Here is a 27,372-nt window from a genome sequence, read left to right as displayed (position 1 = left end):
TGCTGGACACCCTATGCCAAGCAACTAGCAAGACAGGAACACACCCCACCCATTAGCAGAGACGCTGCCTAAAATCATAATGAGGTCACAGACACCCCCAAAACACAACACCGGACGTGGTCCTGCCCACCAGAAAAACAAGATCCAGCTTCACCCACCAGAACACAGTCACCAGTCCCCTCCACCAGGAAGCCTAAACAACCCACTGAACCAACCTCAGCCACTGGGGGCAGACACCAAAAACAACGGGAACTACGAACATGCACCTGTGAAAAGGAGACCCCAAACACAGTAAGTTGAGCAAAATGAGAAGACAGAGAAACACACAGCAGATGAAGGAGCAAGGTAAAAACACACCAGACCAAACAAATGAAGAGGAAATTGGCAGCTTACCTGAAAAAGAATTCAGAGTAATGATAGTAAAAATGATCCAAAATCTTGGATAAAGAATGGAGAAAATAGAAGAAACAGTTAACAAGGACCTAGAAGAACTAAAGAGCAAACAAACAATGATGAACAATGAATGAAATTAAAAATTCTCTAGAAGGAATCAATAGCAGAATAACTGAGGCAGAAGAATTGATAAGTGACCTGGAAGATAAAATAGTGGAAATAACTACTGTAGAGCAGAATAAAAAAAAAATAATGAAAAGAATTGAGGACAGTCTCAGAGACTTCTGGGACAACATTAAACGCACCACCATTCAAATTATAGGGGTCCCAGAGAAGAAGAGAAAAAGAAAGGGATTGAGAAAATATTTGAAGAGATTATAGTTGAAAACTTCCCTAATATGGGAAAGGAAATAGTTAATCAAGTACAAAAAGTGCAGAGAGTCCCATACAGGATAAATCCAAGGAGAAACACGCCAAGACACATATTAATCAAACTATCAAAAATTAAATACAAAGAAAAAATATTAAAAGCAGCAAGGGAAAAACAACAAATAACATACAAGGGAATCCCCATAAGGTTAACGGGTGATCTTTCAGCAGAAACTCTGCAAGCCAGAAGGGAATGGCAGGACATATTCAACGTGATGAAACGGAAAAAGCTGCAACCAAGATTACGCTACCCAGCAAGGATCTCATTCAGATTCTACGGAGAAATTAAAACCCTTACAGACAAGCTAAGAGAATTCAGCACCATCAAACCAGCTTTACAACAAATGCTAAAGGAACTTCTCTAGGCAGGAGACACAAAAGAAGGAAAAGACCTACAATAACAAACCCAAAACAATTAAGAAAATGGTAATAGAAACATACATATCTATAATTACCTTAAATGTAAATGGATTAAATGCTCCAACCAAAAGACATAGACTGCATGAATGGATACAAAAACAAGACCCATATATATACTGTCTACAAGAGACCCACTTCAGACCTAGGGACACATACAGACTGAAAGTGAGGGGATGTAAAAAGATATTCCATGTGAATGGAAATCAAAAGAAAGCTGGAGTAGCAATTCTCGTATCAGACAAAATAGACTTTAAAATAAAGACTATTACAAGAGACAAAGAAGGACACTACATAATGATCAAGGGATCGATCCAAGAAAAAGATAAACAATTGTAAATATATATGCAGCCAACATAGGAGCACCTCAATACATAAGGCAAATGCTAACAGCCATAAAAGGGGAAATCGACAGTAACACAATCATAGGAGGGGACTTTAACATCCCACTTTCACCAGTGGACAAATCATCCAAAATGAAAATAAATAAGGAAACACAAGCATTAAATGATACATTAACCAAGATGAACTTAATTGATATTTATAGGACATTCCATCCAAAAACAACAGAATATACTTTCTTCTCAAGTGCTCATGGAACATTCTCCAGGATAGATCATATCTTGGGTCACAAATCAAGCCTTGGTAAATTTAAGAATATTGAAATTGTATCAAGTATCTTTTCTGACCACAACACTATGAGGCTACACATCAATTACAGGAAAAAATCTGTAAAAAATACAAACACATGGAGGCTACACAATACACTACTTAATAACCAAAAGATCACTGAAGAAATCAAACAGAAAATCAAAAAATACCTAGAAACAAACGATAATGAAAACACGACTACCCAAAACCTATGGGATGCAGCAAAAGCAGTTCTAAGAGGGAAGTTTATAGCAATACAATCCTACCTCAGGAAACAAGAAATATCTTAAATAAACAACCTACCCTTACACCTAAAGCAATTAGAGAAAGAAGAACAAAAAAAACCCCAAAGTTAGCAGAAGGAAAGAAATCATAAAGATCACATCAGAAATAAATGAAAAGGAAATTCTAGCAAAGATCAATAAAACTAAAAGCTGGTTCTTTGAGAAGATAAACAAAATTGTTAAACCATTAGCCAGACTCATCAAGATAAAAAGGGAAAGACTCAAGTCAATAGAATTAGAAATGAAAAAGGAGAAGTAACAACTGACATTGCAGAAATACAAAGGATCCTGACAGATTACTACAAGCAACTCTATGCCAATAAAATGGACAACCTGGAATAAATGGACAAATTCTTAGAAAAGCACAGCCTTCTGAGACTGAACCAGGAAGAAAGAGAAAATATAAACAGACCAATCAAAAGCACTGACATTGAGACTGTGATTAAAACTCTTCCAACAAACAAAAGCCCAGGATCAGATGGCTTCACAGGCGAATTCTATCAAACACTTAGAGAAGAGCTAACACCTATCCTTCTCAAACTCTTCCAAAATATAGCAGAGGGAGGAACACTCCCAAACTCATTCTATGAGACCACCATCATCCTGATACCCAAACCAGACAAAGATGTCACAAAGAAAGAAAACTACAGGCTAATACCACTGATGAACATTGATGCAAAAATCCTCAACAAAATACTAGCAAACAGAATTCAACCGCACATTAAAAGGATCATCCACAATGATCAAGTGGGGTTTAACCCAGGAACGCAAGGACTCTTCAATATACCCAAATCAATCAACGTGATACACAATATTAACAAATTGAAGGAGAAAAACCATATGATCATCTCAATAGACACAGAAAAAGCCTTTGACAACATTCAACACCCATTTATAATAAAAACCCTCCAGAAAGTGGGCAGAGAGGGAACTTACCTCAACATAATAAAGGCCATATATGAAAAACCCACAGCCAACATCGTTCTCAATGGTGAAAAACTGAAACCATTTCCAGTAAGATCAGGAAGACAAGGTTGCCCACTCTCACCATTATTATTCAACAAAGCTTTGGAAGGTTTACCCACAGCAATCAGGGAAGAAAAAGAAATAAAAGGAATCCAAATCGGAAAAGAAGAAGCTGTCACTGTTTGCAGATGACATGATACTATACATAGAGAATCCTAAGGATGCCACCAGAAAACTACTAGAGCTAATCAATGAATTTGGTAAAGTTGCAGGATACAAAATTAATGCACAGAAATCTCTTGCATTCCTATACACTAATGATGAAAAACCTGAAAAAGAAATTAAGGAAACACTGCCATTTACCACTTCAACAAAAAGAATAAAATACCTAGGAATAAACCTACCTAAGGAGACAAAAGACCTGTATGCAGAAAACTATAAGACACTGATGAAAGAAATTAAAGATGATAGAAACAGATGGAGACATATACTATGTTCTTGGATTGGGAGAATCAACATTGTGAAAATGACTGTATTACCCAAAGCAATCTACAGATTCAATGCACTCCCTATCAAACTACCAATGGCATTTTCCACAGAACTAGAACAAAAAATTGCACAACTTGTATGGAAACACAAAAGACCCCTAATAGCCAAGCAATCTTGAGAAAGAAAAACGAAGCTGGAGGAATCAGGCTCCCTGACTTCAGACTATACTACAAAGCTACAGTAATCAAGACAGTATGGTACTGGCACAAAAACAGAAAGATAGATCAATGGAACAGGATAGAAAGCCCAGAGATAAACCCACGCACATATGGTCACCTTATCTTTGATAAAGGAGGCAAGAATATACAATGGATAAAAGACAGCTTCTTCAGTAAATTGTGCTGGGAAAACTGGACAGCTACATGTAAAAGAATGAAATTAGAACACTCCCTAACACCATACACAAAAATAAGCTCAAAATGGATTAAAGACCTAAATGTAAGGCCAGACAGTATAAAACTCTTAGAGGAAAACATAGGGAGAACACTCTATGACATAAATCACAGCAAGATCCTTTTTGACCCACTTCCTAGAGAAATGGAAATAAAATAAAAAATAAACAAATGGGACCTAATGAAACTTAAAAGCTTTTGCACAGCAAAGTAAACCATAAACAAGACAAAAAGCCAACCCTCAGAATGGTAGAAAATATTTGCAAATGAAGCTACTGGCAAAGGATTAATCTCCAAAATTTATAAGCAGCTTGTGCAGCTCAATATCCAAAAAACAAACAACCCAATCCAAAAATGGGCAGAAGACCTAAATAGACATTTCTCCAAAGGAGATATACAGACTGCCAACAAACACACGAAAGGATGCTCAACATCACTAATCATTAGAGAAATGCAAATCAAAACTGCAGTGAGGTATCACCTCACACCAGTGAGAATGGCCATCATCAAAAAATCTACAAACAATAAATGCTGGAGAGGGTGTGGTGAAAAGGGGACATCTTGCACTGTTGGTGGGAATGTACATTGATACGGCCACTATGGAGAACAGTATGGAGTTTCCGTAAAAAACTGAAAATAGAACTACCATATGACCCAGCAATCCCACTACTGGGCATATACCCTGAGAAAACCATAATTCAAAAGGAATCATGTACCACAATGTTCATTGCAGCTCTATTTACAATAGCCCGGACATGGAAGCAACCTAAGTCTCCATCAAGAGATGAATGGATAAAGAAGATGTGGCACATATATACAATGGAATATTACTGAGCCATAAAAAGAAATGAAATTGAGTTATTTGTAGTGAGGTGGATGCACCTAGAGACTGTCATACAGAGTGAAGTAAATCAGAAAGAGAAAAATACTGTATGCTAACACATATATAGGAAATCTTAAAAAAAAAACAAAAACGGGTTCTGAAGAACCTAGAGGCAGGACAGGACTAAAGACGAAGATGTAGAGAAGGGACTTGACACGGGGAGGGTGAAGGGTAAGCTGGGACGAAGTGAGAGAGTGACATGGACATATATACACTACCAAATGTAAAATAGATAGCTAGTGGGAAGCAGCCGCATAGCACAGGGAGATCAGCTCAGTGCTTTTTGACCACCTAGAGGGGTGGGAGGGAGGGAGATGCAAGAGGGAAGAGACATGGGGATATATGTTTATATATAGCTGATTCACTTTGTTATAAAGCAGAAACTAACACAGCATTGTAAAGCAATTATACTCCAACAAAGATGTTAAAAAAAAAAATTGACGTGAAAAAATCTAGCTATTTCCCAGGGCCTCACAACCCAACAAGTTACTATCCTTTAAGAGTGCCAAGGGCAAGGAAGGTGGGGTGTCAGTAGTACAACTGTCAAGTATTCTCTCTTCCTGGATTAGGAGCTGAGCCTTGTATGGCTCTCAGGAAAGTCTTAAGTGCACTAGAGTTTTATTCTATTTATCTACCATTTTATTATACCTCAATCTATTTTATAGGGAACAGGCTGTGTCAACATGAGGGTGGCAATCTGATGCATTGCTTAAATCTTAAACAAGGGAGGGGAAAGTCCTTTCCTCCTTAGTTTTCCACAGGTTTCCAGATAAACAGGGCTAGCCCCAGATGACCTTTGTTAAGTGGGACAAAGAATTGCCTGTGTGCTGGGCTGCGGGTGGGGGTGGGGTGGGGGGGTGGCGAGTCCCAGTGGTGAGGATGTTGGCCACAGAAATGCGCATGGGCATTAGGAAGTGGTGGGTCCTGATCTGAGAGCATGACCTGTGGGAAGGGGCAGCTTTGGGATCCTCAGCTTGAGCTCCTGAGTTCATTGTAGGAACGCAGGCCCGGAGTTGGCCCGTCTCCTGGTTAATCAAGAGAAACCATCGATCTGGCTTTTCAGGTGAAATAGCTGGACTCTAAGTGTTTATTTAAATGTTTTACGAAACACAGTGTGTGGGCCAAGCAAAACACATATTCAGAGCGTGTCCTCTTATTTGGTATCGATACATAGCAGGTCCTCAATTTGTGTTTGTCTATTCCACTGATAGAACTGAAATTCCACTATGAGAATGGGCCTCGATACCTCTGAAGATGCTCATCCACTGAGAAGCTCTGCTTTAAGCTGCTGTTGTTCAAAGATACTGATAAAGGGGAGACTTGGAGGAGCTTTAGGGACAGGGTCTGGGAGAGATGGGACCACTGGCAGAAAGCAGAGGGTAGTCCTTGGCCAATTCATCACTGTGGTTAGAATAGCTGTGATGACCTTCTGAGATAAGAACTGAACTGAAAATCCTTTTGGTTCCAGGAACTAGAAGTAGCCAATGAAAGGAGTAGCATGGATTAAAAATTTTCAAAAAAACCCAGTTGCCATTTATTTAACTAACACCTGGATAGTAACTGCCATATGCCAGGCTGTGGTCCAATTACTTTAGTATATATAATCATTTAATCCTTCTAACGATCTTATGAGGCAGGTCCTAGTATCACCTCACTTTATAGATGAGGAAACTGAGGCACAGAGAGGTTAACTGGCCAAGGTCGCACAGCTGGTAAGTAGCAGAGTGAGGATTTGAACCCAGGTATCCTGGCTCAACAATCCAGGCTCGGGCTTCCCTGGTGGCACAGTGGTTGAGAGTCCGCCTGCCGATGCAGGGGACACGGGTTCGTGCCCGGTCTGGGAAGATCCCATATGCTGCGGAGCGGCTAGGCCCGTGAGCCATGGCTGCTGAGTCTGCGCATCCGGAGCCTGTGCTCCGCAACGGGAGAGGCCACAACAGTGAGAGGCCCGCGTACTGCAAAAAAAAAAAAAAAAAAAAAAAAAAAGAATCCAGGCTCTCATCATTTCTCTCTCTACTGCATTTTGACAGGGAGAATTTTATCCAATAGATAAAAACGATGATTTATGGTTTTGTAGACTATGCAGAAATAGCTAAAACTGGTTTATGTAATATTAATTTAAAAATTAGTTGTCAAATCATATGTGTGTTATAACTGTAATTGTTGAAGAACAGTGTATAGGAAAAAAGACTAGAAGAAAAAGTACGAAACATGAAAGTTATGTTAGATTGGTGAGGTTATGGATAGTTTCTTCTTCTTTTGTTTATCTTTTTGTTCTTAAAGTTTTATTACTTACATGATGTTTTACTAATGTCTAGAAATTGTTTACAAATTCTTCCCCCTTCATCTCTCTTTCTGAATGCAGCTTCCAAGGGACCAGCTTGTGTCCAAGAGCACATGCAGTCTGTCTTTACAGGGTGGGTGTGTTTCATTCAAGGGACCTAGCCCTGAAGAACTTCGGAAGTTGAATTATTCACAACTTGCCTAATATAAGACTTGACCCAACAAATGATGGATGTGTTTCTGTTCAACAGCTAATCCGGCGCCCCCATGTGGTAATAGCGTAAATCCACTTACAATTAGCCCACCAGCTCTGAAACTATACAATTCTTAATTCTTCTGAATTAAAGTGATTCACGTTTTCGTTTTTCACACAAATTGACTTTATTAATATTTTAGAATAAATCACTATTTCACATTCATTCCTATTTTGCAAAAATGGGACTCTAGTACTCGTTGCTTGCTCCAAACTGATGGATTTCCAGGCCACTAGAGATAGAATAATCTCAAAGGGCATAGCTTAAAACCACCCCCAGCATCTTCCCCACCCTCTATTGGGGTAGACATCCAACTCAATATGTTTGCTGGGACTTATTTTTGAGTCAGGAACCCTAGTGCCATAGGACTCTCTCTCTCTCTGCATTTTTAAGGCATTAAGGCCAATGCCCTTTTTTTTTTTTTAAACATTTATTTATTTATTTATTTTGGCTGCACCGGGTCTTAGTTGCAGCACACAGGATCTTTGTTGTGGCACGCGGGATCTATAGTTGTGGCACGCAGGCTTCTTAATTGCAGCATGTGGACTCTTAGTTGTGGCATGCGTGTGGGATCTAGTTCCCTGACCAGGGATCGAACCCGGGCCCCCTACATTGGGAGCGCAGAGTCTTACCCACTGGACCACCAGGGAAGTCCCAAAGCCAATGCCCTCTTAAGTGCCAATTTAGCCAACTCATGCTTTTTTTTGATCACCTACTATATGCTAAGCCTTGTGCTCTGGAAGCTTTGAGTATTTTACACTCCAGATGTTTAATATGCCAAGCCCTGCCTGGGTTCCAACCTACCTCTGCCATGTGCAGCTGAATGACTTAACCCTTCTGTGTTTCAGTTTCCTCCTCTGTAAAGCGATGATAGTAAAATGACTTATCTCCCAGGGTGGTTGGAGTTAATATGTGTGAGGCTGGCATTAGAGTCATACTAGGTATGATACTTTTCAGAGGTTACTATTGGGTAACTTATGAAACACTTTGCCTTTTCACAAAGGCCCCCACCTTGTCTTTGTGTTTCTGGAGTGCACAAGGGCTACTCTATCTAGACAGGGAGCAGCTCCCCAGCCACATACTTTCCCAAGGCCCTCTTAACCCTGCACAGCCCTAAGACACCAGGGCTAGCATAGCTTGATCTCTAACAGGAGATCAGAAATGATGTCTGGGTTAGAGCCATGCTACTGATAACAAGTCACATATGACAGGCTGGGCCTTGTGCAGAACATCCTCTGTCTTGTTGACTTCCAAGGTCAGTCTAGGAGGGAGGAACTGGTATAATCCCACTTTCCAGATGAGGAAGTGGAGGATCCACATGACTATATGTAACATTTCCCAAAGCTCAGACATGGGAGAGGCAGAATCAAGCAGTCTGAGTCTTAACCAAGATGTTTAGCTGACTGTCAGTAGAGGCAAACTCCCCATCTACCAATATCATGAATGTAAAGGCCTGTAAATCAAGAAGGATGTCATGTGCCTAGAATTATTTTTTTAAAAAAGATCTATTATAGTAATTACAGGCATTGTTAAGCACATCACAAATATCAACTGGTGTAGGCACCATTATCAAGCCTATTTTACAGATGAGGAAGCTGAGGCACAGAGAGGTTAAATAACCTGACCAGGTTGCACAGGTAGGGATGGTGGGGCCAGGCTCAAAACCAGGCCTCTATGCTACCTTTTCTCACTGGTAAGGACAAACACATGGCCTCCCGTGAACTTTGGCTTTCTTAATTCAATGTCAAATAAAAAAAACAAATCCAGGTTTTGTATGGAAAGACTTTATTCTACAGGATTGATTATTATGGGGCCAGGGGCAGGACTGTTGCAGTGAAGGGAACACTTTGACCACAGGTCTGCAAGTATCTCAAGGGTTAGACAAAAAAGAGTTTTGCTTTCATGGTGGGGGGGGGTGAACATGTCTGAAAAGAACCAGGTGAGGGGAATGGGGATAGGCCAGGAGTGATCAGACGGCAGAGGAGGGACCATCTTCTCTGAGGCCAGCCTGTTCTCAGGAGGAGCTATCTGCTGCCTCAGGCTGACCGTGGGCCAGGGCTTGGGGGAAGGAAAGAATCTATACCAGAGTTTGGTTAACAAGCATTTTGTTCCACTGACTCACTGGGGACAAAGTTTATCTTGTCATTTATGAAGCAAAGGGTTGGAATTTTGAGGGCCTGGGTCTGGCCTTGTCATTGGTAAACAAGGAGGGCATCCCTCAATTCTCTCTAATTCACATGGAGAAGGTGACTCCTTTGCAGGAAACTATTTCCCAGAACACAGAGTGGAAGTGGTTTTTTTTTTGTTGTTGTTGTTTGCGGTACACGGGCCTCTCACTGTTGTGGCCTCTCCCGTTGCGGAGCACAGGCTCCGGACGCGCAGGCTCAGCAGCCATGGCTCACGGGCCCAGCTGCTCCGCGGCATGTGGGATCTTCCCAGACCGGGAAACGAACCCGTGTCCCCTGCATCGGCAGGCAGACTCTCAACCACTGCGCCACCAGGGAAGCCCTGGAAATGTTTTTTAACTTTTGTTGTTTTCCAGGACCACAGGGCTCGGTAAAGTTCAATATGTCCTCTCTCATTTTGTGGCTAGCATCTCCCATAGGCCAGGCTCTTCCTAGGAATTTTCCAAAGAGAGTTAGATCCTGGATTCACGAAGCTGCCTAAGCTGGTCTAAGGCATTATCTTCGAAACTGTCTTTGGATCATTCTCTACTCAGAGAAAATGGGGTCAGGATCAAAGTGTCTCTTCCTTCTTTAACTTAGCATAATGTTTTCAAGATTCATCCTTGTTGTAGGGTGTATCAAAACTCCATTCCCTTCTATTGCTGAATAATATTCCATTGTATGGCTAGACCACGTTTTGTTTATCCACTCCGCCACTGATAGATGACCCTTTCTCACCTTCCTTGGTAGGCACCCTGGCTGAGTTTATTTGCTGCTTGGAGCTGAAGGCCACAGCCTGCATCTCTGCACCACAGAAGGATTCTCTCTGCGCAGAGGCAACATGCTGGCATCCTGATATGACACAAACCTTTCAGGGGAACTGGGAGCTTTAAAACCCATGGCCCCAATAGGCCCAGCCACACCACCCAGGAGGCAGAAGCACAGGGTGTGGTGTGCCGCAAATGGGAGGGGCCTTCTGTGAACACCTGCTCTCACCCAGCAGAGTGTGTATCCCCTGGCTCCAGGTTCACGCTTCACTCCAGTCCGGTTCTGAGTTAGTTATTTCCAGGTTAATTCATATCCTTCCTTGCTGGGCCACAGGAGGCTCATTCAGAGGCTGGCTTCCCCAGACCTTCCTTCTCTGCTTTCACAGATAAAGGAGAAGGTGGTCCAGGATGACGAAGAGTCATGCACTGGGATTCAGGTCCATCCCTTCTATCTCTGTGACCTTGGCCTCTCTCATTTTCACTTTCCCCATCTGTAAAATGGGAATGATCATCTCTACTGGAGACACGGGGAGAATAATTTTACAAGACAGATTTAACCACCAGTAACATTTGGTGGTTTCCAGGGAGAGGCCACATGCATTGCACCCACCACATGGTGAACTTGCCCCTGTCAAAGATCTGGCCTCAGATCTTTTTTTTTTTTTCCTCGAAAATACTTAGCTTTATTAGAGAAATGGTACTAAAAATAACAAAGATTCAACCAACATTTGCTCTATTCTACTTACATATCATAAATAAGAAGCTTTGATGCAAGACACACACTCCTTCACAATCTTTCCACGCAGACCCTGAAGCTGGATTTGTCCAACGGCAGGTCCATTTCTACAGGGCAAAGCTACATTTGCAGGGCTCACAAAATTGTTATATGCATGTAGTATTATATTTTAAAACCAGAATTCTAATGTGCTCATTTACAGCACATCAGAGATCTGTCACGTGGCCCAGACGCTTAGGTCTGCCTCAATTGGTACGGTCTCCTCCTCTGACCAGGACCAGGCAGGAAACCATGCACACACAGGTAGATGTGGACATACAAGAAACAAAGTAAAGTGCAATCAACTATGGTAACCAGACGCCTTCATCTTGTGTTAGGAGGGGCAGAAGTGCCCATATCTTCTGTCTGAGGGGCAGAAGTGCCCGCACCTCTTCCTAAGGCTGCACTCACTCTCTTGGGCAGTGTTTGCAGACGCCACCTACAATGGCCTCTTGGTAATACCTTTTCCTATACTTATAGGGCCCATCTTCATTCTAATTGGCATGACCTTTAAAAGAAGAGAAATTACACAAGAAAAATCAGTACTCTCTTGCAGCAAAAATGGAAAACATTGTAAAACAAAGCTCTGTCCATTCTGCCTCTCCTCCTAGAGGCAACTACTATTACCATCTTGGTGTCTCTCCTTCCAAATCCTTCCTTTTATATTTGCATGCATGGGTAGGTAGAGAATTAGTTTCCTCCACCCCTGTTTTGGGTCATAAATTGGATTCTGTATAATAATTGCTGTACTATAACATTTTATTTCACTTAACAAAGTATCTTGGAGCAGTATCTATTCCAGTTTATATAGTTCTACCTTATCTTTTAAAATCACTGTGTCGTATTCCATCATATGTACCATAATTTATGCAACCATTCTCCAATTCATGGATGTTAAGGTTAATTCCTTCTTTTGCTATTATATACAGTCCTGTAAAGAACATCCTTTGTCTCTGCATATATGTGACTTTTTCCTCTAGGATAGATACTGAGACTTTTTGGGTCTCAGTATCTAAAGTGGTCATTGATTTCACCCCTTCAAATTTATCAGCAATATCTGTGAATGCCTGTTTCTCTGTCCTTTTGCCTTTTGATGGTGATTATCTTCTCTTTGGAGACAGTAACACTTCTGGTCAGATTCCAGGCAGGTCTTGTTAGCTTAGAAGTCAGACATCTTTTCTGATCACTGACATACTGATCCTTGAGTTGACTGTCAGCATGCTGATTTCCTGAATTTTCTGATTCTTAGGGGGATGCCTGACTGTAGCCCCCAACTGCTGACAAGACAGTTTCCCTCAAGGTTTACAGGGAAGATTGCCTGACACAGCCAATGTGAAGATGATCTCTCGTCTTTAGAGCTGTAGAAACCATATTAATTGTTACACGTTTATTCTGGTATGGCTCAAAGGGTGATTTTATGTCCATGTTGTCTTCATCTTCGGAATTTCAGGTATCTACGTTTGTACTTGTGGGTGTGAAACAATTTCTCTAGGGTCCGTAATATCCTCCAGAGTGGGTTGGGTAAACCCCCATCTCAAATTCCGGTAGGCTTGACATGTATTTTACATATGATCTTATCCTCTGGTTTCACAAAGCAGTGCACTTAGGGATTTCTATGTGGTTTCTGTTTCAGGTGTCTTCCTAGGATTGATGTCTATTCAGTGGTTTGGGAGAAGGCCATGGCTAGGGAAAAAGTTCTGAAGAGGTGAGAAGGGCAGGTGGCTAGGAGCCTTCATCTTTCATAATCCAGAAGGAACTGGTCCCTGTGGGCAGCCTCTGCTATTGTCCTGGGTCCACTATGAAGCAGGACGCGACACTTTGCTACATCTTTAAAATGAAGAAACCAACTCCAAAGTATTAGTTTGTAATGAATGTTTTACTGAAGATTTTATGCAGTGATGGAGGTTATTACATAAAATACTACATGAGGAGATTAATAAAAAAGCTTCCATTAGATGTCTTAGTTTTCCCTCCTACGTTCTTTGGCCACCAGCCACTCCTGGACCCCTCCCCCTCATCAGCATTTCTCCTCCCACTTATGCCCCCACCTCAAATTCTACCTCACCTCCCTTTCTTTCTCATACAGAGAAATTTGTCTCTTGTGGCTTCTCTGACCATTTTCTCACTTAGCAAAAAAAAAAAAAAAAAAAATCAAACTTCCTCAAGACCTACTCTCTCCAGGGAACATGGACCATCATAAGTAGCATGCAGTGATTTTTTTGTTCAATGATTTTTCCTGCCATTGAGGTTTGAGCCCACTTTGTATTGCCTTGACCCCTTGCAGGTGGCGATTCTGGGATTGGCCATGCTTTGTCCAAGTATCTGGACGAGTTGGGCTTCACAGTATTTGCTGGAGTTCTGGATGAAAAGGGATCTGGAGCAGAGGAATTACGCAGAACCTGCTCCAAGCGTCTCTCCGTGCTCCAGCTGGACATCACCGACCCGCAACAGATAAAAGATGCCCACAGCAAAGTGAAGGAAAAGGTGCAGAACAGAGGTACTGCCTTCAGCCACCTGCGCCCTCGAGTGCCCTCCACCCTCCTTGCAAACGCCCAACACTGGTTCCAGCCTCTAATTACCATTGTCCTCTAGTCTGTTCTGGCACCTGGAGAACCCTGTACTGAGCACCTGCCACACGCTGGAACCTTTTGCAGACACGAAGACATTAGGAATGAGTCAGGTGTGGTCCGTCCTCAGAACTTACAGAATTCTCCATTCCATTCCCTCCAGCATCTGCTTGGTCACTCTCCCATTAATTACTGCCCCTTCTCATTGCTTTCCTCTCACCGATATTAACTTGTATTAGACTTAAGAAAATAGCTTCATAATCACTGCCTTCCCTTAGCCACTGCCTTTCTCTTCCTCTTCCTTTACAACCAAGCTCCTTGGAACCCTGCCACCCTGTTTTCACTTCTCACCATGCCTCCCTAAGTGGTCTGGCCAAGCGAATCAGTATTATCCTAAACACCAAGCTCTTAATTTCTCTGTGTGTTTCAGTGTGTTGATTATCCTCCCCTGCTTGGGCTTTGGGGTCTCCAGCCCCCTCTTGCCCTCCTAGTTCTCTGATCATTCTTTCTGCTTCTCCTGTATGAACCTCTTCCTCCGCCCCTCCCCCCATTCCCCTAAATGTGAGTGTTACTGAGGGCTCCATCCCCAAACTTCCCACTCCATGTTTCCCGGGCTGTACTGTTCTCTCCCTATACCAGGAATTCTCACCTGGGAAGTGTTTTAAAATACCTGTGCTTGGGCCCAGGATGGGCTGTGTAACTTGTGGGGGGGGCCCCAGGGCAAAATGCAAATTATGTGGCGCCCCTTGTTTACAAAATGTTTAAGATGTTTAGGTGGTGCCAGCAGAAAATTAAACCAAGCATGAGACCTTTCTGAAACACAGGTCACACACCCGTGATACCCACCCAACCTGGGACCTTCCCCCAACAGATTAAATCAGTATCTACAGGCAATAACTCAGCTAATACTTCCACAATGAAGCCAGTACTGTTGCTCTCCTTTTGCTGAGAATGTCCACTGTAAAGAAGATCCCATTTGGGGGTCTCAGGTATCAACACATTTGAAAGCTCCCCAGGTGATGCTAATATTCTGCCAGAGTTGAGAAACACTGCGATTTAATACGATAACTTCTGAATGTGTGTTACCAACCTAGCTCTCTTTTAAACGTCAGGACCTATAAGCATATAAAATTGGTTAGCAGACATCCCATCTCAATTTGTCAAAAACTGACCTCATTATCTTTTTCTCTGCTGCCCGTCTGCAAATCAGTTTACCCTCCTGCATCGGACGACTCAGACACTGGCTCAAACGCCAGCACTGCCACCTAATCTGTCATTCAAGTCAGCAACCTGGGGGGGTCACTTAGACCTGCCGCTTACCCTCGATTTCTGCATCCTATTGGTCTGGAGTCCTGTCAATTCTACGTCCTAGATCTTTATCATCCCGCCCCTTCCTATCATCCCCAGGCAGCTGTGGCTTAACTGGGGCCCTCATCTCCCGCCTGAGCTCCCACAATGGCCTCCTTGCAACCAGGCTTTCCTTCCCCTTTGCTTTCCAAATGGAGAGTGGTCTTTACAATGTGCACATCTTACAGTGTCATCCATTTCCTGAAAACCTTTTGATAATCAGAGCCTCCATGTCTTGCATTCCTCCCATGAGCAAGGCCTATGCTTTGCCTCATTGAATGGTTCTGTGGTTCTCCATCCACCACCAAACACCTTAACAAGAATTCGAAGGCCCTTCAGGAAAATGGCCCTTGCCAAACCCTTAATCTGCAATACCTGCTGGTCCACTCAGTAAATTCTGGAATGGTTTCCAGAATAGAATGTACTAGTTTACATCTTTGCACGTCCAGCTTCCTCTTACCCAAATTTCCCTCTTGCCTCACTCCATTCCTCTAGACTTTTGCTTTTGTCCAGCTGCAGACTCTACCCTCAAAGGAGATCTAGCTCAAACATCTCTTGCATGACCCTCCTGGTAATCCAGGTAACATCATTCACTTCCTGTTCTGGACCTTCACCTGATATCCGTTGCCCACACTGGTATTACCAATTATACAAATCTGTCCATCTCTCACTCCTCACCACAAGGTTCCTTGAGAACCAGAACCATGTCTCCAACAGGATTCTTTCAGACGCAAGTGACACGACCCAATTCAAAACTGCTAAAGCATAAAGGGAATGTATTTTGCTTATATAACTAAAAAGGCCCATTGATTTCAGGCATGTCTGGATCCAGGCACTTAAACAACGTCATCAGCACCCAGTCTCTGTTTCTTAGCTCTGCTTTCTCCTGTTTTGTCTTCACTTGGGGGTTTTCCGTGGAGGCCTCAAGCACTTCCTGCTTACATCCTCTTTACAGCTGACCTTCCCAGCAAAAAGAGAGTAATATTATCTGCTTCATTTGGTAGTTGAAGGGGTAGTTATTATATACGGAGCACTTACAAGAGTCCCTGACATGAGGCAAGCAGTCAGTAAGAACTCCTATTTTCCATTCATTCAACATTAAGCACGGCCCCTGGCATATAGTAAGTGCTCAATAAACATCTGAGAAATGAGAGGAGGAGAGAAAAATAGATGGTTGGTAATTAGAAATTAATTTTCAGCCAGTTTAGCAGTGTGTGGTTGTTTTCTAGAAAGGTAGTTTTCCTGGCTTTGCCTTTCACTATCCCTCTTGTTATTGACTTGATGGTATCTTATTAGGAGATATTCAATACAGACCCATCTGGTGAGGCCCAGAGGGACAGTATTGACCATAATGAATGATAAAGTAGTGGTTCTTTTTTTTTTTTTTTTTTTTTTAAGGCCACGCTGTGCATCATGCAGGATCTTAGTTCCCCAACCAGGGGTTGAACCCATGCCCCTGGCATGGGGAGTGCAGTCTTAACCACTGCACCCCCATGGAAGTCCCAAAGTACTGGTTCTTGATACGCTAATACCGTCCCAGTGTCCTGGGATGAAGGGGTCCAGCGAGTACAGTTTCCAAGGTATGAGCCCATGCTATTTTGGGGCCAGCCTTCTGGAGAGCAATCCTCCTTTGAGGCAGAGTTACCAATACCCCAATACGATACCAATACAGAAATACCTGCTCTCCTCGAGGTCTCTCTCAACTTCAGCCTCCCAAGTCAAAACAAAAGTGGAGCAGTAAAATAGGCTCATTAAAAATCACTAAGAAGGATGTTTGCGAAAGAACCCTCTGGGCCGCATGGATAAACCAGAAAACCTCAGCTCCTGCAAGAGGGCCAGCAACTGTGCTGTGTTCCTACACACATATTTTAAAATTATTATGAACATATTGTTAATTATTAATTAATATTATTTAAAAACTATTATTAAGTCTTACAGGTATAATGGGCTTATTGGCCAGCTTAGAGTTTTATGGCAGGAGTTGGCAAGCTGTGGCCCTGCCTGTTTTTTCTTTTTTTAACGTTTTATTTTGAAATAATAGTAGACGCAAGCCTCCCCCAGTATTAACATCTTGCATAACTATAGTACAATATCAAAACCAGGAAATTGGCATTGGTATAATCCCCAGAGTTTATTCAGATTTCACCAGCTATACATGCAAGTGTGTATGTGTGTGTGCAATTCTATAACATGTAGCTTTGCGCAAAAATCACCTCACTCAAGATACAGAACTGTTCCATCACCACCAGGCTTTTTCATGCTACCTTTTTAGAGCCCTATTCTCATCCTTAACCTGTTCTCTATCTCTTTAACTTTGTCAATTAAAGAATTTTCTATAGATCTGCCACCTGTTTTTGTGTAGCCTGTGAGCTCAGGATGGTTTTTACATTTTTAAATGGTTAAAAGAAATCAGGGGCTTCCCTGGTGGCGCAGTGGTTGAGAGTCCGCCTGCCGATGCGGGGGACACAGGTTCGTGCCCCGGTCCGGGAAGATTCCACATGCCGCGGAGCGGCTAGGCCCATGAGCCATGGCCGCTGAGCCTGCGCGTCCAGAGCCTGTGCTCTGCAACAGAAGGGGCCACAACAGTGAGAGGCCCGTGTACCGCAAAAAAAAAAAAAAAAAAAGAAATCAGAAGATTTTTTTGACACATGAAAATTATATGGAATACGAATGTCAATGTCCATAATGTTTTATTGGAAGACAGCCACTCCCATTCATTTACAGATTGTCTGCCATTTGTCTGCAATGGCAGAGCTGAGTGAGTAGGACGTGCAGTGCTAAAATATTTCCTATCCACCCTTTTATAGAAAATGTTTGCTGGCCCCTGTTTTGTTTTTTTGTTTTTTGTGGTACGCGGGCCTCTCACTGTTGTGGCCTCTCCCGTTGCGGAGCACAGGCGCCAGACGCGCAGGCTCAGCGGCCATGGCTCACGGGCCCAGCCGCTCCGCGGCATGTGGGATCCTCCCAGACCGGGGCACGAACCCGTGTCCCCTGCATCGGCAGGCAGACTCTCAACCACTGCGCCACCAGGGAAGCCCTGGCCCCTGTTTTAGGGCATTCTCAAGCTGCCACCTGCATGTGGACTGGTCAAAGGTGTTCATCAGGCTGAGTGAATTAAAACCATCATTTGGAGGTGGGAGTGGAGGCATCCTCTCCTCCCATCACCATCCTTGTAATAGCTGTTGAGCTCTTACTACGTGCCAGGCATCATCTCACTTAATGCTCCGAATCATTATTGCGTCTAAGTGTCAGACCACCAACTCAGGTGTGCAAGAAATGTAATTTTATTTTCTATAAGTCAGCGCAATTTCTATTTTGAGCCGTCTTTCTGCCACGTGGCAAAAACCGTTTCAGTCATTTTGAGCTTTATCCCATTTCTCCAGGGTGGCATCTTAAATTCCTGGGGATGGGACATTTCAACTGCGACGGTCAGTGCCTCATGCTGGGCTCTGCTGAGATGTCCAGTGCTCTGTCCAGTCCTCATGCAGGTTGGCTGCTACCTCCCTCTTGGAAGCCATCAGAAAGGCACTGTTAGGGTTGGTGCCTCCTGCCGTTTCTGTGCTTTTGCACCGAGGCTCACTCTGCTCCTCTGCATATCCCACTGGTTCTCACACTTGGGTGTGCATCAGGGTTGCCTCAAGGGCACGTTATGTCACAGTGCTGAGCTTCAACAACAATGTCTGATCATCAGTTTCTGATCCAGCTGGTCTGAGGTGGGGCTCCAGAATTTGCATTTCTAACAAGTTCCCAATTGATGCTGATGCAGCTGGTTCTGGACCACACCTTGAGAAACAGCTGGTCTAAACCATGCCGAGGCTCAGAGAATCTGCTTCAGGTCTATCTAGCTGAACATACCCCGGATGTTGCTCCTCTGTAAAGAGGACCCAGGGACTTCCCTGGTGGCACAGTGGTTAAGAATCCGCCTGCCAATGCAGGGGACGCAGGTTCAAGCCCCAGTCCGGGAACATCCCACATGCTGCGGAGCAACTAAGCCCGTGCGCCACAACTACAGAAGCCCGCGCACCTAGAGCCCGTGCTGCACAAGAGAAGCCACCGCAATGAGAAGTCCGCGCACCACAACGAAGAGTAGCCCCCGCTCGCCGCAACTAGAGGAAGCCCGTGCGCAGCAACGAAGACCCAACGCAGCCAAAAATAAATAAATAAATATTTGAAAAGTCCAGAAATTAAAGAGGACCCAGGTCACTCACTTCTGCTCCAGATCCCCCTCCCCCAAAACATGTGGAGTTTTTGTATTACCTGTCTGCTACCATTTAGGGCAATGATTCCAAAGCTTGGTTGTACATTGGAATCACCTAGGTAGGGACTTTATAAAACTACTAATGCCAAGGTCCCCTTTCTTCACCACCCCACAATTTCTGATCTAATTGGCTCGGGTGTGGCCTGGGCATTGGGGCTTTCAAAGCTCCCCAGGTAATTTTAATGTGAAGTCAAAGATGAAAAATCACTAGCTGTGGACAGTGGTTCTCCAAGTGTGGTCCAGGCCTGCAGCATCAGCATCACCTGGGAACTTGTTAGAGATGCAGATTCTCAGGCCCTACCCCAGACACCCCAAATCAGATCCTCTGGAGGTGGGGCCTGGCGACCTGTGTGTGAACAAGCCCTCTTGGTGATCCTGGTCAGTCAAGGGGATCAGGCTGGCTGGGGAAGGGCCTAGAGCTCAGGGACTCTGCAATCTTTTTAGCTCTTGGCACTTCTGCTCTAGTTTTCCTGGACTAAGGAATCTTTTCTAGTCGAAGGAAAAGGGAAGACAGGATCTTATATCATTGCACTGCATATAAGATATATCGTTTTATATCTGCAAGTCCAAAAGATATCATTCTGTCTCCACACACTCCTTTGAGGGAGAAACATTACGTAGACTTTGATTAAATCTCCTCCTTGCTGTGTCATTCCTCCACAGGTATAACAAATATCTAGCTGCCCGGATGTAGGAAAGGGCTTTGAGGCAAAAGAATATTCCCCCAAAAAACCATTGCTTAATATTTCACAAATAATCAGGGAGACTAAGTTTCGAGAGTTGAAGTGATCTGCCTAGATCCTAAGTCTCAAAGGGGCCCTTTTGACTTCAGGGCTTGAAGGGTTGAAAATCTTCCCACTCTCCCACCTTGCCTAACCTCAGAGTTGTTCCCTTCTGTCCTCAGGACTGTGGGCGGTGGTCAACAATGCTGGGATCCTTGGCCTCCCAGCTGACGGGGAGCTCATTCCCATGACCGAATACAAACGATGCATGGCCGTGAACTTCTTCGGGGCTGTGGAAGTCACAAAGGCATTTTTACCTCTTCTTAGGAAATCCAAGGGGAGGCTGGTGAACATCAGCAGCATGGCAGGTGAGTTGGCCTTTCCCCACAAGGTCGTGGGTGCCGGTCATGCAAGATGTGACTCTCAACGCTCCCTGTGGGCTGAACGAGAAAGCAGGGCACTCTCATGCAGGGCTGGGTGCGGAATAGTCAAATCGTGTGTTTACCGCTGATCTGAGTACAATTAAAACCTTTCTTTCCTTTCAAATCCTTTCATGTACTGACCTTACCTACCTTCTAACTCATCTATTCATTACTGGGGATTTAGGGCTCTCACACTTCTTCACAGTGTGACCGCTAATGCACAAGCTTCCTAGATTTGGAAAGGAAACGCTGCATACGCTTCATGTCATCGTCACAGGGAACCTGTTTTCAACCCTCCCTGAATTCTTCACACTCTGTTGTTCCCTGTGAGATGAATAGCAAATGTCTTCACTCTGTTGGCACTGTCAGAGCCCTGTGTCTCAGTTGGCTGCCTGCTAGGATTTTCCATAAGACAATTCCCATCGTTCTGCAATCTCAAGGCAGTTGGGGCAGGGTGTGACATTTGATAACTCATCTCTCTCCATTTCAAAGAACAGATAGTCAACAAGTCAAGGGTTTAACGATCTCCCTTCCATAAAAAATGCCCATGCATGTGATGTCTCATTCTTTCTTCTAGAACAGATATTTCCAAACTGGGGTTCCTCAGAGCCTTACTCACCTTTGAGTGGTGTCCATGGGGTTGTCTTTTGGGCCACTGCATGGGTGAGAGGGAAGCCAAGAGAGTGGGCTCTGGACTCTAGGATCCTGCCTTCACATTGAGGAATACCACTCTTCACTGTTGGATCAGTTTGTTCTGAGTGAGATTTTTTTTTTTTTTTTTTGCATAAAGGATCCAACTATTTGGTTGGTTGGTTTTGGTTTCTTTGGTTTTTTTTTTAAGGGAGACATTTTTGTGTATTTTCTAGACAATCACTGTTGTCCCTCATATTTTCTTCCCTGGTTCTAACTTAGCAACTTCTTCTAACTTACTAGCTATGTGAGTGTGTCACTAGTGTCGCTGGTTGGCCTGAGGAAGGAAGGAAGGAAAGAAGGAAGGGAGGGAGGAAGGGAGGGAGGGAAGGAGGAAGGAAGGGAAGGAAAGGGAAGGAAAGGAAAAGAGGGAGGGAGGAGGAGAAAGGATGGAGAGAGAGACGTCTAAGATGCTTAAGAGCAATGAGTACTGTATTTCAAATTTTCTGAGAACCCCAAAATATTTCCAATTTTTTTGCTACCTTGCTAAAGCAAACAAATCCTGAGAAAATACATTTGCAATATTTCACCCTTAACTTTCTTCTGAACTTAGCCTTTACATTTTTGATCTCTGTGGAAACCTCACTTTTCTCAGTCCCCTGGTACAATCTGGTACATCTGGAAAAGTCTCACATGCTCCTTTGCCTCACACATTCAACAAATATTTACTGAAATGACTTATCATTGCCTTCTACTTGACACAGTGACAAGGAAGATTTTTCTCTTCCTCTCTTGGTTCTCAACTTTGAGCATAAGAGTCGTTCATAAGATTTTACTTATCACTGATATGCACACCACCTGCTATAGGCCCAGTGTCTGGCATGAAGTAGAAGCTCAATTAATAAATGAAAAAATGCAAGTGTGCAGATGAATGACTGGGCGAGTGATGAATTTACGCTACAGAGCATGCCCATTCATACACCTTCAACTTGACCTCTAAAACCTTTTCTAAGCCAAGACTTTGAATGGACTTGTCACGTATTTCCACTGGAGGAAGATATTTGAGCGTTAAAATAAATCACACATCTCACTCTTATTCTCACCCCTGGACATGCAATATCTTTTATACCCAGCCTTACTAGTTCCATTCCAGTATCTTACCATCGTCACCAAGTCAACATGTCTGAAGCTAAACTTTCTATCAGCCATTCAGAGCTTCCTTTCTTGACTTCTTTCTGTTCATCTCTTAGTCTTTTAGGTTTCAGAGCTTTGAGCCTTCTTGGATTTGTTTCTCCCTGTGCCTTTCTCTCCTTTTCTCCCACCCAGTCAGTCAGCAAGATGTATGGAGTCTTCCTTCATCACATCCAGCTTTGAATCCTTACGTTTCAAGGAAACTCTAGAAATAGGTTCATTTGCAGGACTCAGAAACCACCCAGGGAATTTTATACAGTTGTTAAAACAATAGCATGAAAGCAGAACAGAAAGGAAGCATATGTACTTGACAGGGCAGGTGTTTGTAAGAGGACAGGAGCCAAAGATCTTAAATCATGCTTATAGTTTCCCTCATTGATGAGGGCAGAGGAGTTCAGCAGAATCCCTAGCACTTTGCTGATGAGCGTTTTGCAAAACAATGGAAAAGATTTTTGAGCAAGGGGATAAGAAGCTAGACTGTAACACAAGAATCAGAAAAGTCATGGCATGTGTAAAAGACACTATATAACCAACCACCAATCCACAAAATTAACATCCAATGTGATGCCAACTTGATGATGTGTCTCTTGGCAAAGCTAACGTAATAGTAATTTTGGAAAATGCACTTAGTTGGGAGTTCACCCTGGTCTTTTTCTAATTTTGAAGATGGAGGTATGGAGAGAGAGAGAGACAGCCAGTAAGTGTTCTCCAAAAGGAGTTCATGGTTGCCCTGACCCATCAGGTTGTCTTGAGTCTGGCACCTCGGCCACCCTCTGCATGACAAGAATTTCAATGGTGTAGATTATCATGGAAGTTTGCATCAGCCAGGAGGAGCTGAGATGGAACTGATGACTCTTTTCGAGTTATCCACTGTGCGTAGTAAATAACCCCAAAGCAAGTGTCTCAGGATACTGTGAGTAGGCAACTGGTCTGGTAGAATAGTGGTTTCTCAAATACATGCATGACCTAAAACCTGGAACCTGGAATATGTGACTTTACTTGGCAAAAGGGTATGATTGAGTTAAGGATCTGAAAGGCAGAGATGATCCTAGATTATCTAGGTGGGTCTGATTCGGTTACAAGAATCCTTATAAGAGGGAGGCAGGAAGGTCAGACTCAAAGAGAGGTTGGAAGATGGAGGAAGGAGCTGTGAGCCAAAGAATGCAGGTAACTTCCAGAAGCTGGAAAATTCAGTGGGGATAAACTGCCTAGGTTTTGATCCTGTCTTTACCACTGACAATGGAGTGACCTAAGACAAAGTCCTGAACTTCTGAGTTGCAGCTTCTGCATTTTCCGATGGGGATAATAATGATCATTTCTTCTTAGGGCCATGGTGAGATGAGATGAAATGACACGGTTTTAAGCATGAGCCTTGCACCTGGCATGTGGTAGAGTTAGAGACCCAAAAGCCATCTGCCATGAAGAGGCTGGCTCTGTGTGCACCTGTGGCTTTTTATCCTGCCAACTGCTGGCATTGCCACCTGTGACTGTTCCATCCTGCCACTGTCACACACTAGCTCCTGGGCAAATAAGCCCAACTGGTCACTACTTCCACATTTGACCACATCTTCTCTGGGAGGATTTTCCACCCCCCTGTAATCATGTTTATCATCCCTCCCACAGAAATAGAATAGCTCTTTAACCTAAATCCTGGCAAGGAAGTTTGATAAATATTTAACCAAGGATTGTAGGAAGTGGGAGATGACTCTGATTGATTGTACGAAGGGCACTTGAAAAATCTTTATGTTTGAGAGGTCTAAAAGTCTTTTCTGGCCAGTTTTCCTCTTAAGAAATTGCAGAGTAAATACCCGTGTTATGTCATAAGCTGTGCTTGAATGAGAACAGCTGAAAGCAAACCTTATAAAACGACTAAGGCCTCAGGGATTTTGAGCCGGTTGTGCTTTGAATCGTGCTCTTGTATTACTAGCTGGGTGATCTGGGGCAAGTAGCCCCACTTGTCTGTGTCCATTTCATCTTCTGTCGTGACAGGGTGACACAGCTCCTGAGTCTAAGGCAGCATTTCTCAACCTGAACTTTATCGATATCTGGGGGAGGCTAATTCTTTCTGTGGGGGGCTGTCCGATGCATTGTAGGATGTTTAGCAACATCTGTGTTCTTGACCCATTAGATGCAAGTAGCACCCGGTGCTGACTTTCAGGTATTACCATGTGTCCACTGGGGGGGTGGGGTGGGATGCAAAATCAGCCCCAGTTGAGAACTTCTGGTCTCAACTGTAGATCTAAATGCACTGTGGATTCTGAGTGTTTAGCACAGTTACTGGTACACAGAAAGTACCCTAGTAACAGGGACCTCTCTACTGAGAGACAGTAATGGTTGCCCATCACAACGAGCTATTTAAAATGCATGAAGATTACTTTACACCAAAGTAAGTGGCCTCAGCGGGTCTTACAAGTCTACAGATTTTAGGTATCCGGCACATTTCACAGTTCCAAACTTGAGCCTGGTCTTACTTAGTCCAGAGAAGTTGACAATGGGATCATTCCTGGATTTTTTTTCTTGCCGAGTTGGCTGCCTTAAGGGAATCATCTGGCAAATCATTCAGCCAGTCTCAGCTGCTCAGTGACGTGAGAGGAAGCCAAAGCTGAGATTTGTTTCCTTAAAACTCTCGCGCTAGCCAGGGCTTAGCGTAGGGTAAGGGGGAGAGGGGAGAGCAAGATGGAGTGAACGTCTTCATGCTGAGTTGAATTAGATGCTTACACGCCTGAAGTCACTCAGTTCTAACATGTACAGGATGCAGATATTGATTCCTTTTTAGATCAAGCACACTCTAGCCCAGGATCATCCAGCTGGTAAGCAATGAAGTCAGTGCTGGTAACTGGGTCTATTTAACTCCAAATTCTGTGTTCCTCTCACTTTTCCAGATTACCAAGCAAGAACACACCAGGGAAACGGGGACGGCGGGGGGGAGGGCAAAAAAAAACACAGACCCTAACGCTAGTACATTTAAGCAATGATTAGGAAGTGTAAGCAATTTAGGGCTGCCTCTTACACCAGTGCTTCAAACATTAATGTGTATAGTGATCAGCTGGGGGTCTTGTTAAAATGCAGAATTTGACTGAGTTGGTCTGAGGGGGGCCCAAGATTCTGCATTTCTATAACTAGTTCCTAAGTGACTGCTACTGGTCCCTGGACAATTTTTTCAAACTTCAGATGCATCTGATACACCAGGAGGGCTACTTAATAATGACTGCAGGAAATCAAAACTTCAATGAGATAATATTTCACACCCACTAGGATGGCTATAATCAAAAAACCAGAAAACAGCACTTGATGGCAAAGGTCTGGAGAAACTGGAACTCTCCTGAGTTGCTGGTGGGAACGTAAAATGGTGCAGCCTCTGTGGAAAACACTTGGCAGTTCCTCAATAAATTAAACACAGAGTTACGACTCAGCAATTCTACTCCTAAGTGTACACTCAAGAGAACAGAAAACAGGTGCTCCAACAAACACTTGTACATAGGTATTCATAGCATTATTTATAATAGCCAGAGATGGAAACAACCCAAATGTCCATCAACTGATGAATTAATAAACAAAATGTGGTCTATCCATCCAATGGAATATTATTAATCCATAAAAAGGAATGAGGCACTGATACTCTGAAGGGTGAATCTTGAAAAGATTGTGCTAAGTGACAGAAGCCAGACACAAAAGGCCATATCTTGGGACACTCCTATTTATGTGAACTGTCCAAAACAGGCAAACCCATAGAGACAGAAAGCATATTAGTGGTTGTCAGGGGCTAGGGTATGGGGGTTCCTTTTGGGGCATTGAAAATACAGGACCAGACAGTGCTATCGGTTGTACAACATTGTAAACGTGCTAAAAGCCACTGAATTGTATACCTTAAAAGGGTTAAATGGCGAATTTTACGTTTTATGTATTTACCACAATAAGAAAAAAATTCTGCCCCACCCCCAGAATTTCTGATTCAGTGGGTCTGGAGTGAGACCTGAGGGCTTGCACTTCTAACAGATTCCCAGCTGCTGCTGCTTCTCAATCACACTTTGAACGAGGTCCCAGACATTGATTTTGATACCAAACAGTTGTCGAATCCCCAGAGATTGTCAAATTACAAGGGAACAACCAGATGCTATTAGTCTCCACTTTCTGCTAACCATGCCTAAAGGTTTTTTTTTTTTTTTTTTGGCTGCACCATGCAGCATGTGGAACTTCCCCAACCAGGGATCAAACCCACACCCCCTGCAGTGGAAGCGTGGAAGCTTAACCACCTGACCACCAGGTGGTGGTTACTTTTGTTTTCTTTTTTTTTTTGGCCGCGATGCATGGCTTGTGGGATCTTAGTTCCACGATCAGGGATTGAACCCGGGCCCTCGGCAGGGAAAGCTCGGAGTCCTAACCACTGGACCGCCAGGGAATTCCTTGGACTTTGTTACTTGAGTTGAGTCCAGTTGACCTTGGAGGAGGCAGAAACCAGCTGGGAGCCCTCATTACTTTCTCCTGAGACAAGGTCATGGGTGTTCTGGCTTGCGAAGATATTAGAAAATGAGAAAGCTGCTGTGGGCATGGGACCCTGGTACCCCTATAAAAGTGTCCTGCACCTGGTTCCATATTGGAGAGAGGAGTTTCCCCAACACCAACAAGCAATGCTCAGATACCAGCAGGGTGTCCTACAATTCAACTCAATTCTGAAGCTCTCTACCTGGAGATAGCATCAGATCCCACAGGTTAGGGCTCAGTCCTACAAGACTGCCCACCATCCCCACTTTGGATGCCAGTGGCAAGCTCAGGTTATCACCTGTGCTTCTGACCGATTCGCTATAGATCAGAGGTACCAACTACCCCTTCCTTGGGTTCGATTAATTTGCTAGAGCAGCTCACAGAACTCAGGAAACCTGCTTACTCGCCGGATTACTCACTGGTTTATTACAAAGGATATTAAAGGATACAAATCAACAGCCAGATGAAGAGATACACAGGGCAAGGCACAGGGAAAAGGTGTGATGCTTCCACGCTCTCGGAACTCGCTACTCTCGCCGAATCTC

At 43.6% G+C, this 27,372-nt stretch overlaps 1 protein-coding gene across 1 annotated transcript in view; it reads left to right on the top strand.

The window, feature by feature from the left end:
- The window catches only part of HSD17B2 (hydroxysteroid 17-beta dehydrogenase 2), a gene marked incomplete at both ends in the record, with an annotated part of 71,932 nt that overhangs the window by 31,235 nt on the left and 13,325 nt on the right, over window positions 1–27,372 (top strand). The window contains 2 exons of the mRNA XM_082606958.1: window positions 13,493–13,705; window positions 20,285–20,470. Of these exons, the coding sequence (XP_082463084.1) occupies window positions 13,493–13,705; window positions 20,285–20,470 (399 nt within the window). The remainder of the gene's footprint in view (window positions 1–13,492; window positions 13,706–20,284; window positions 20,471–27,372) is intronic.

Source organism: Mesoplodon mirus, assembly GCF_964341445.2.
Source record: "Mesoplodon mirus genome assembly, chromosome: 19".
In the NCBI taxonomy this organism is placed as follows: Eukaryota; Metazoa; Chordata; class Mammalia; order Artiodactyla; family Ziphiidae; genus Mesoplodon; species Mesoplodon mirus.
The sequence above is the reverse complement of the archived record's forward strand: the minus strand, read 5'-3'. Positions and strand labels throughout refer to the sequence as shown.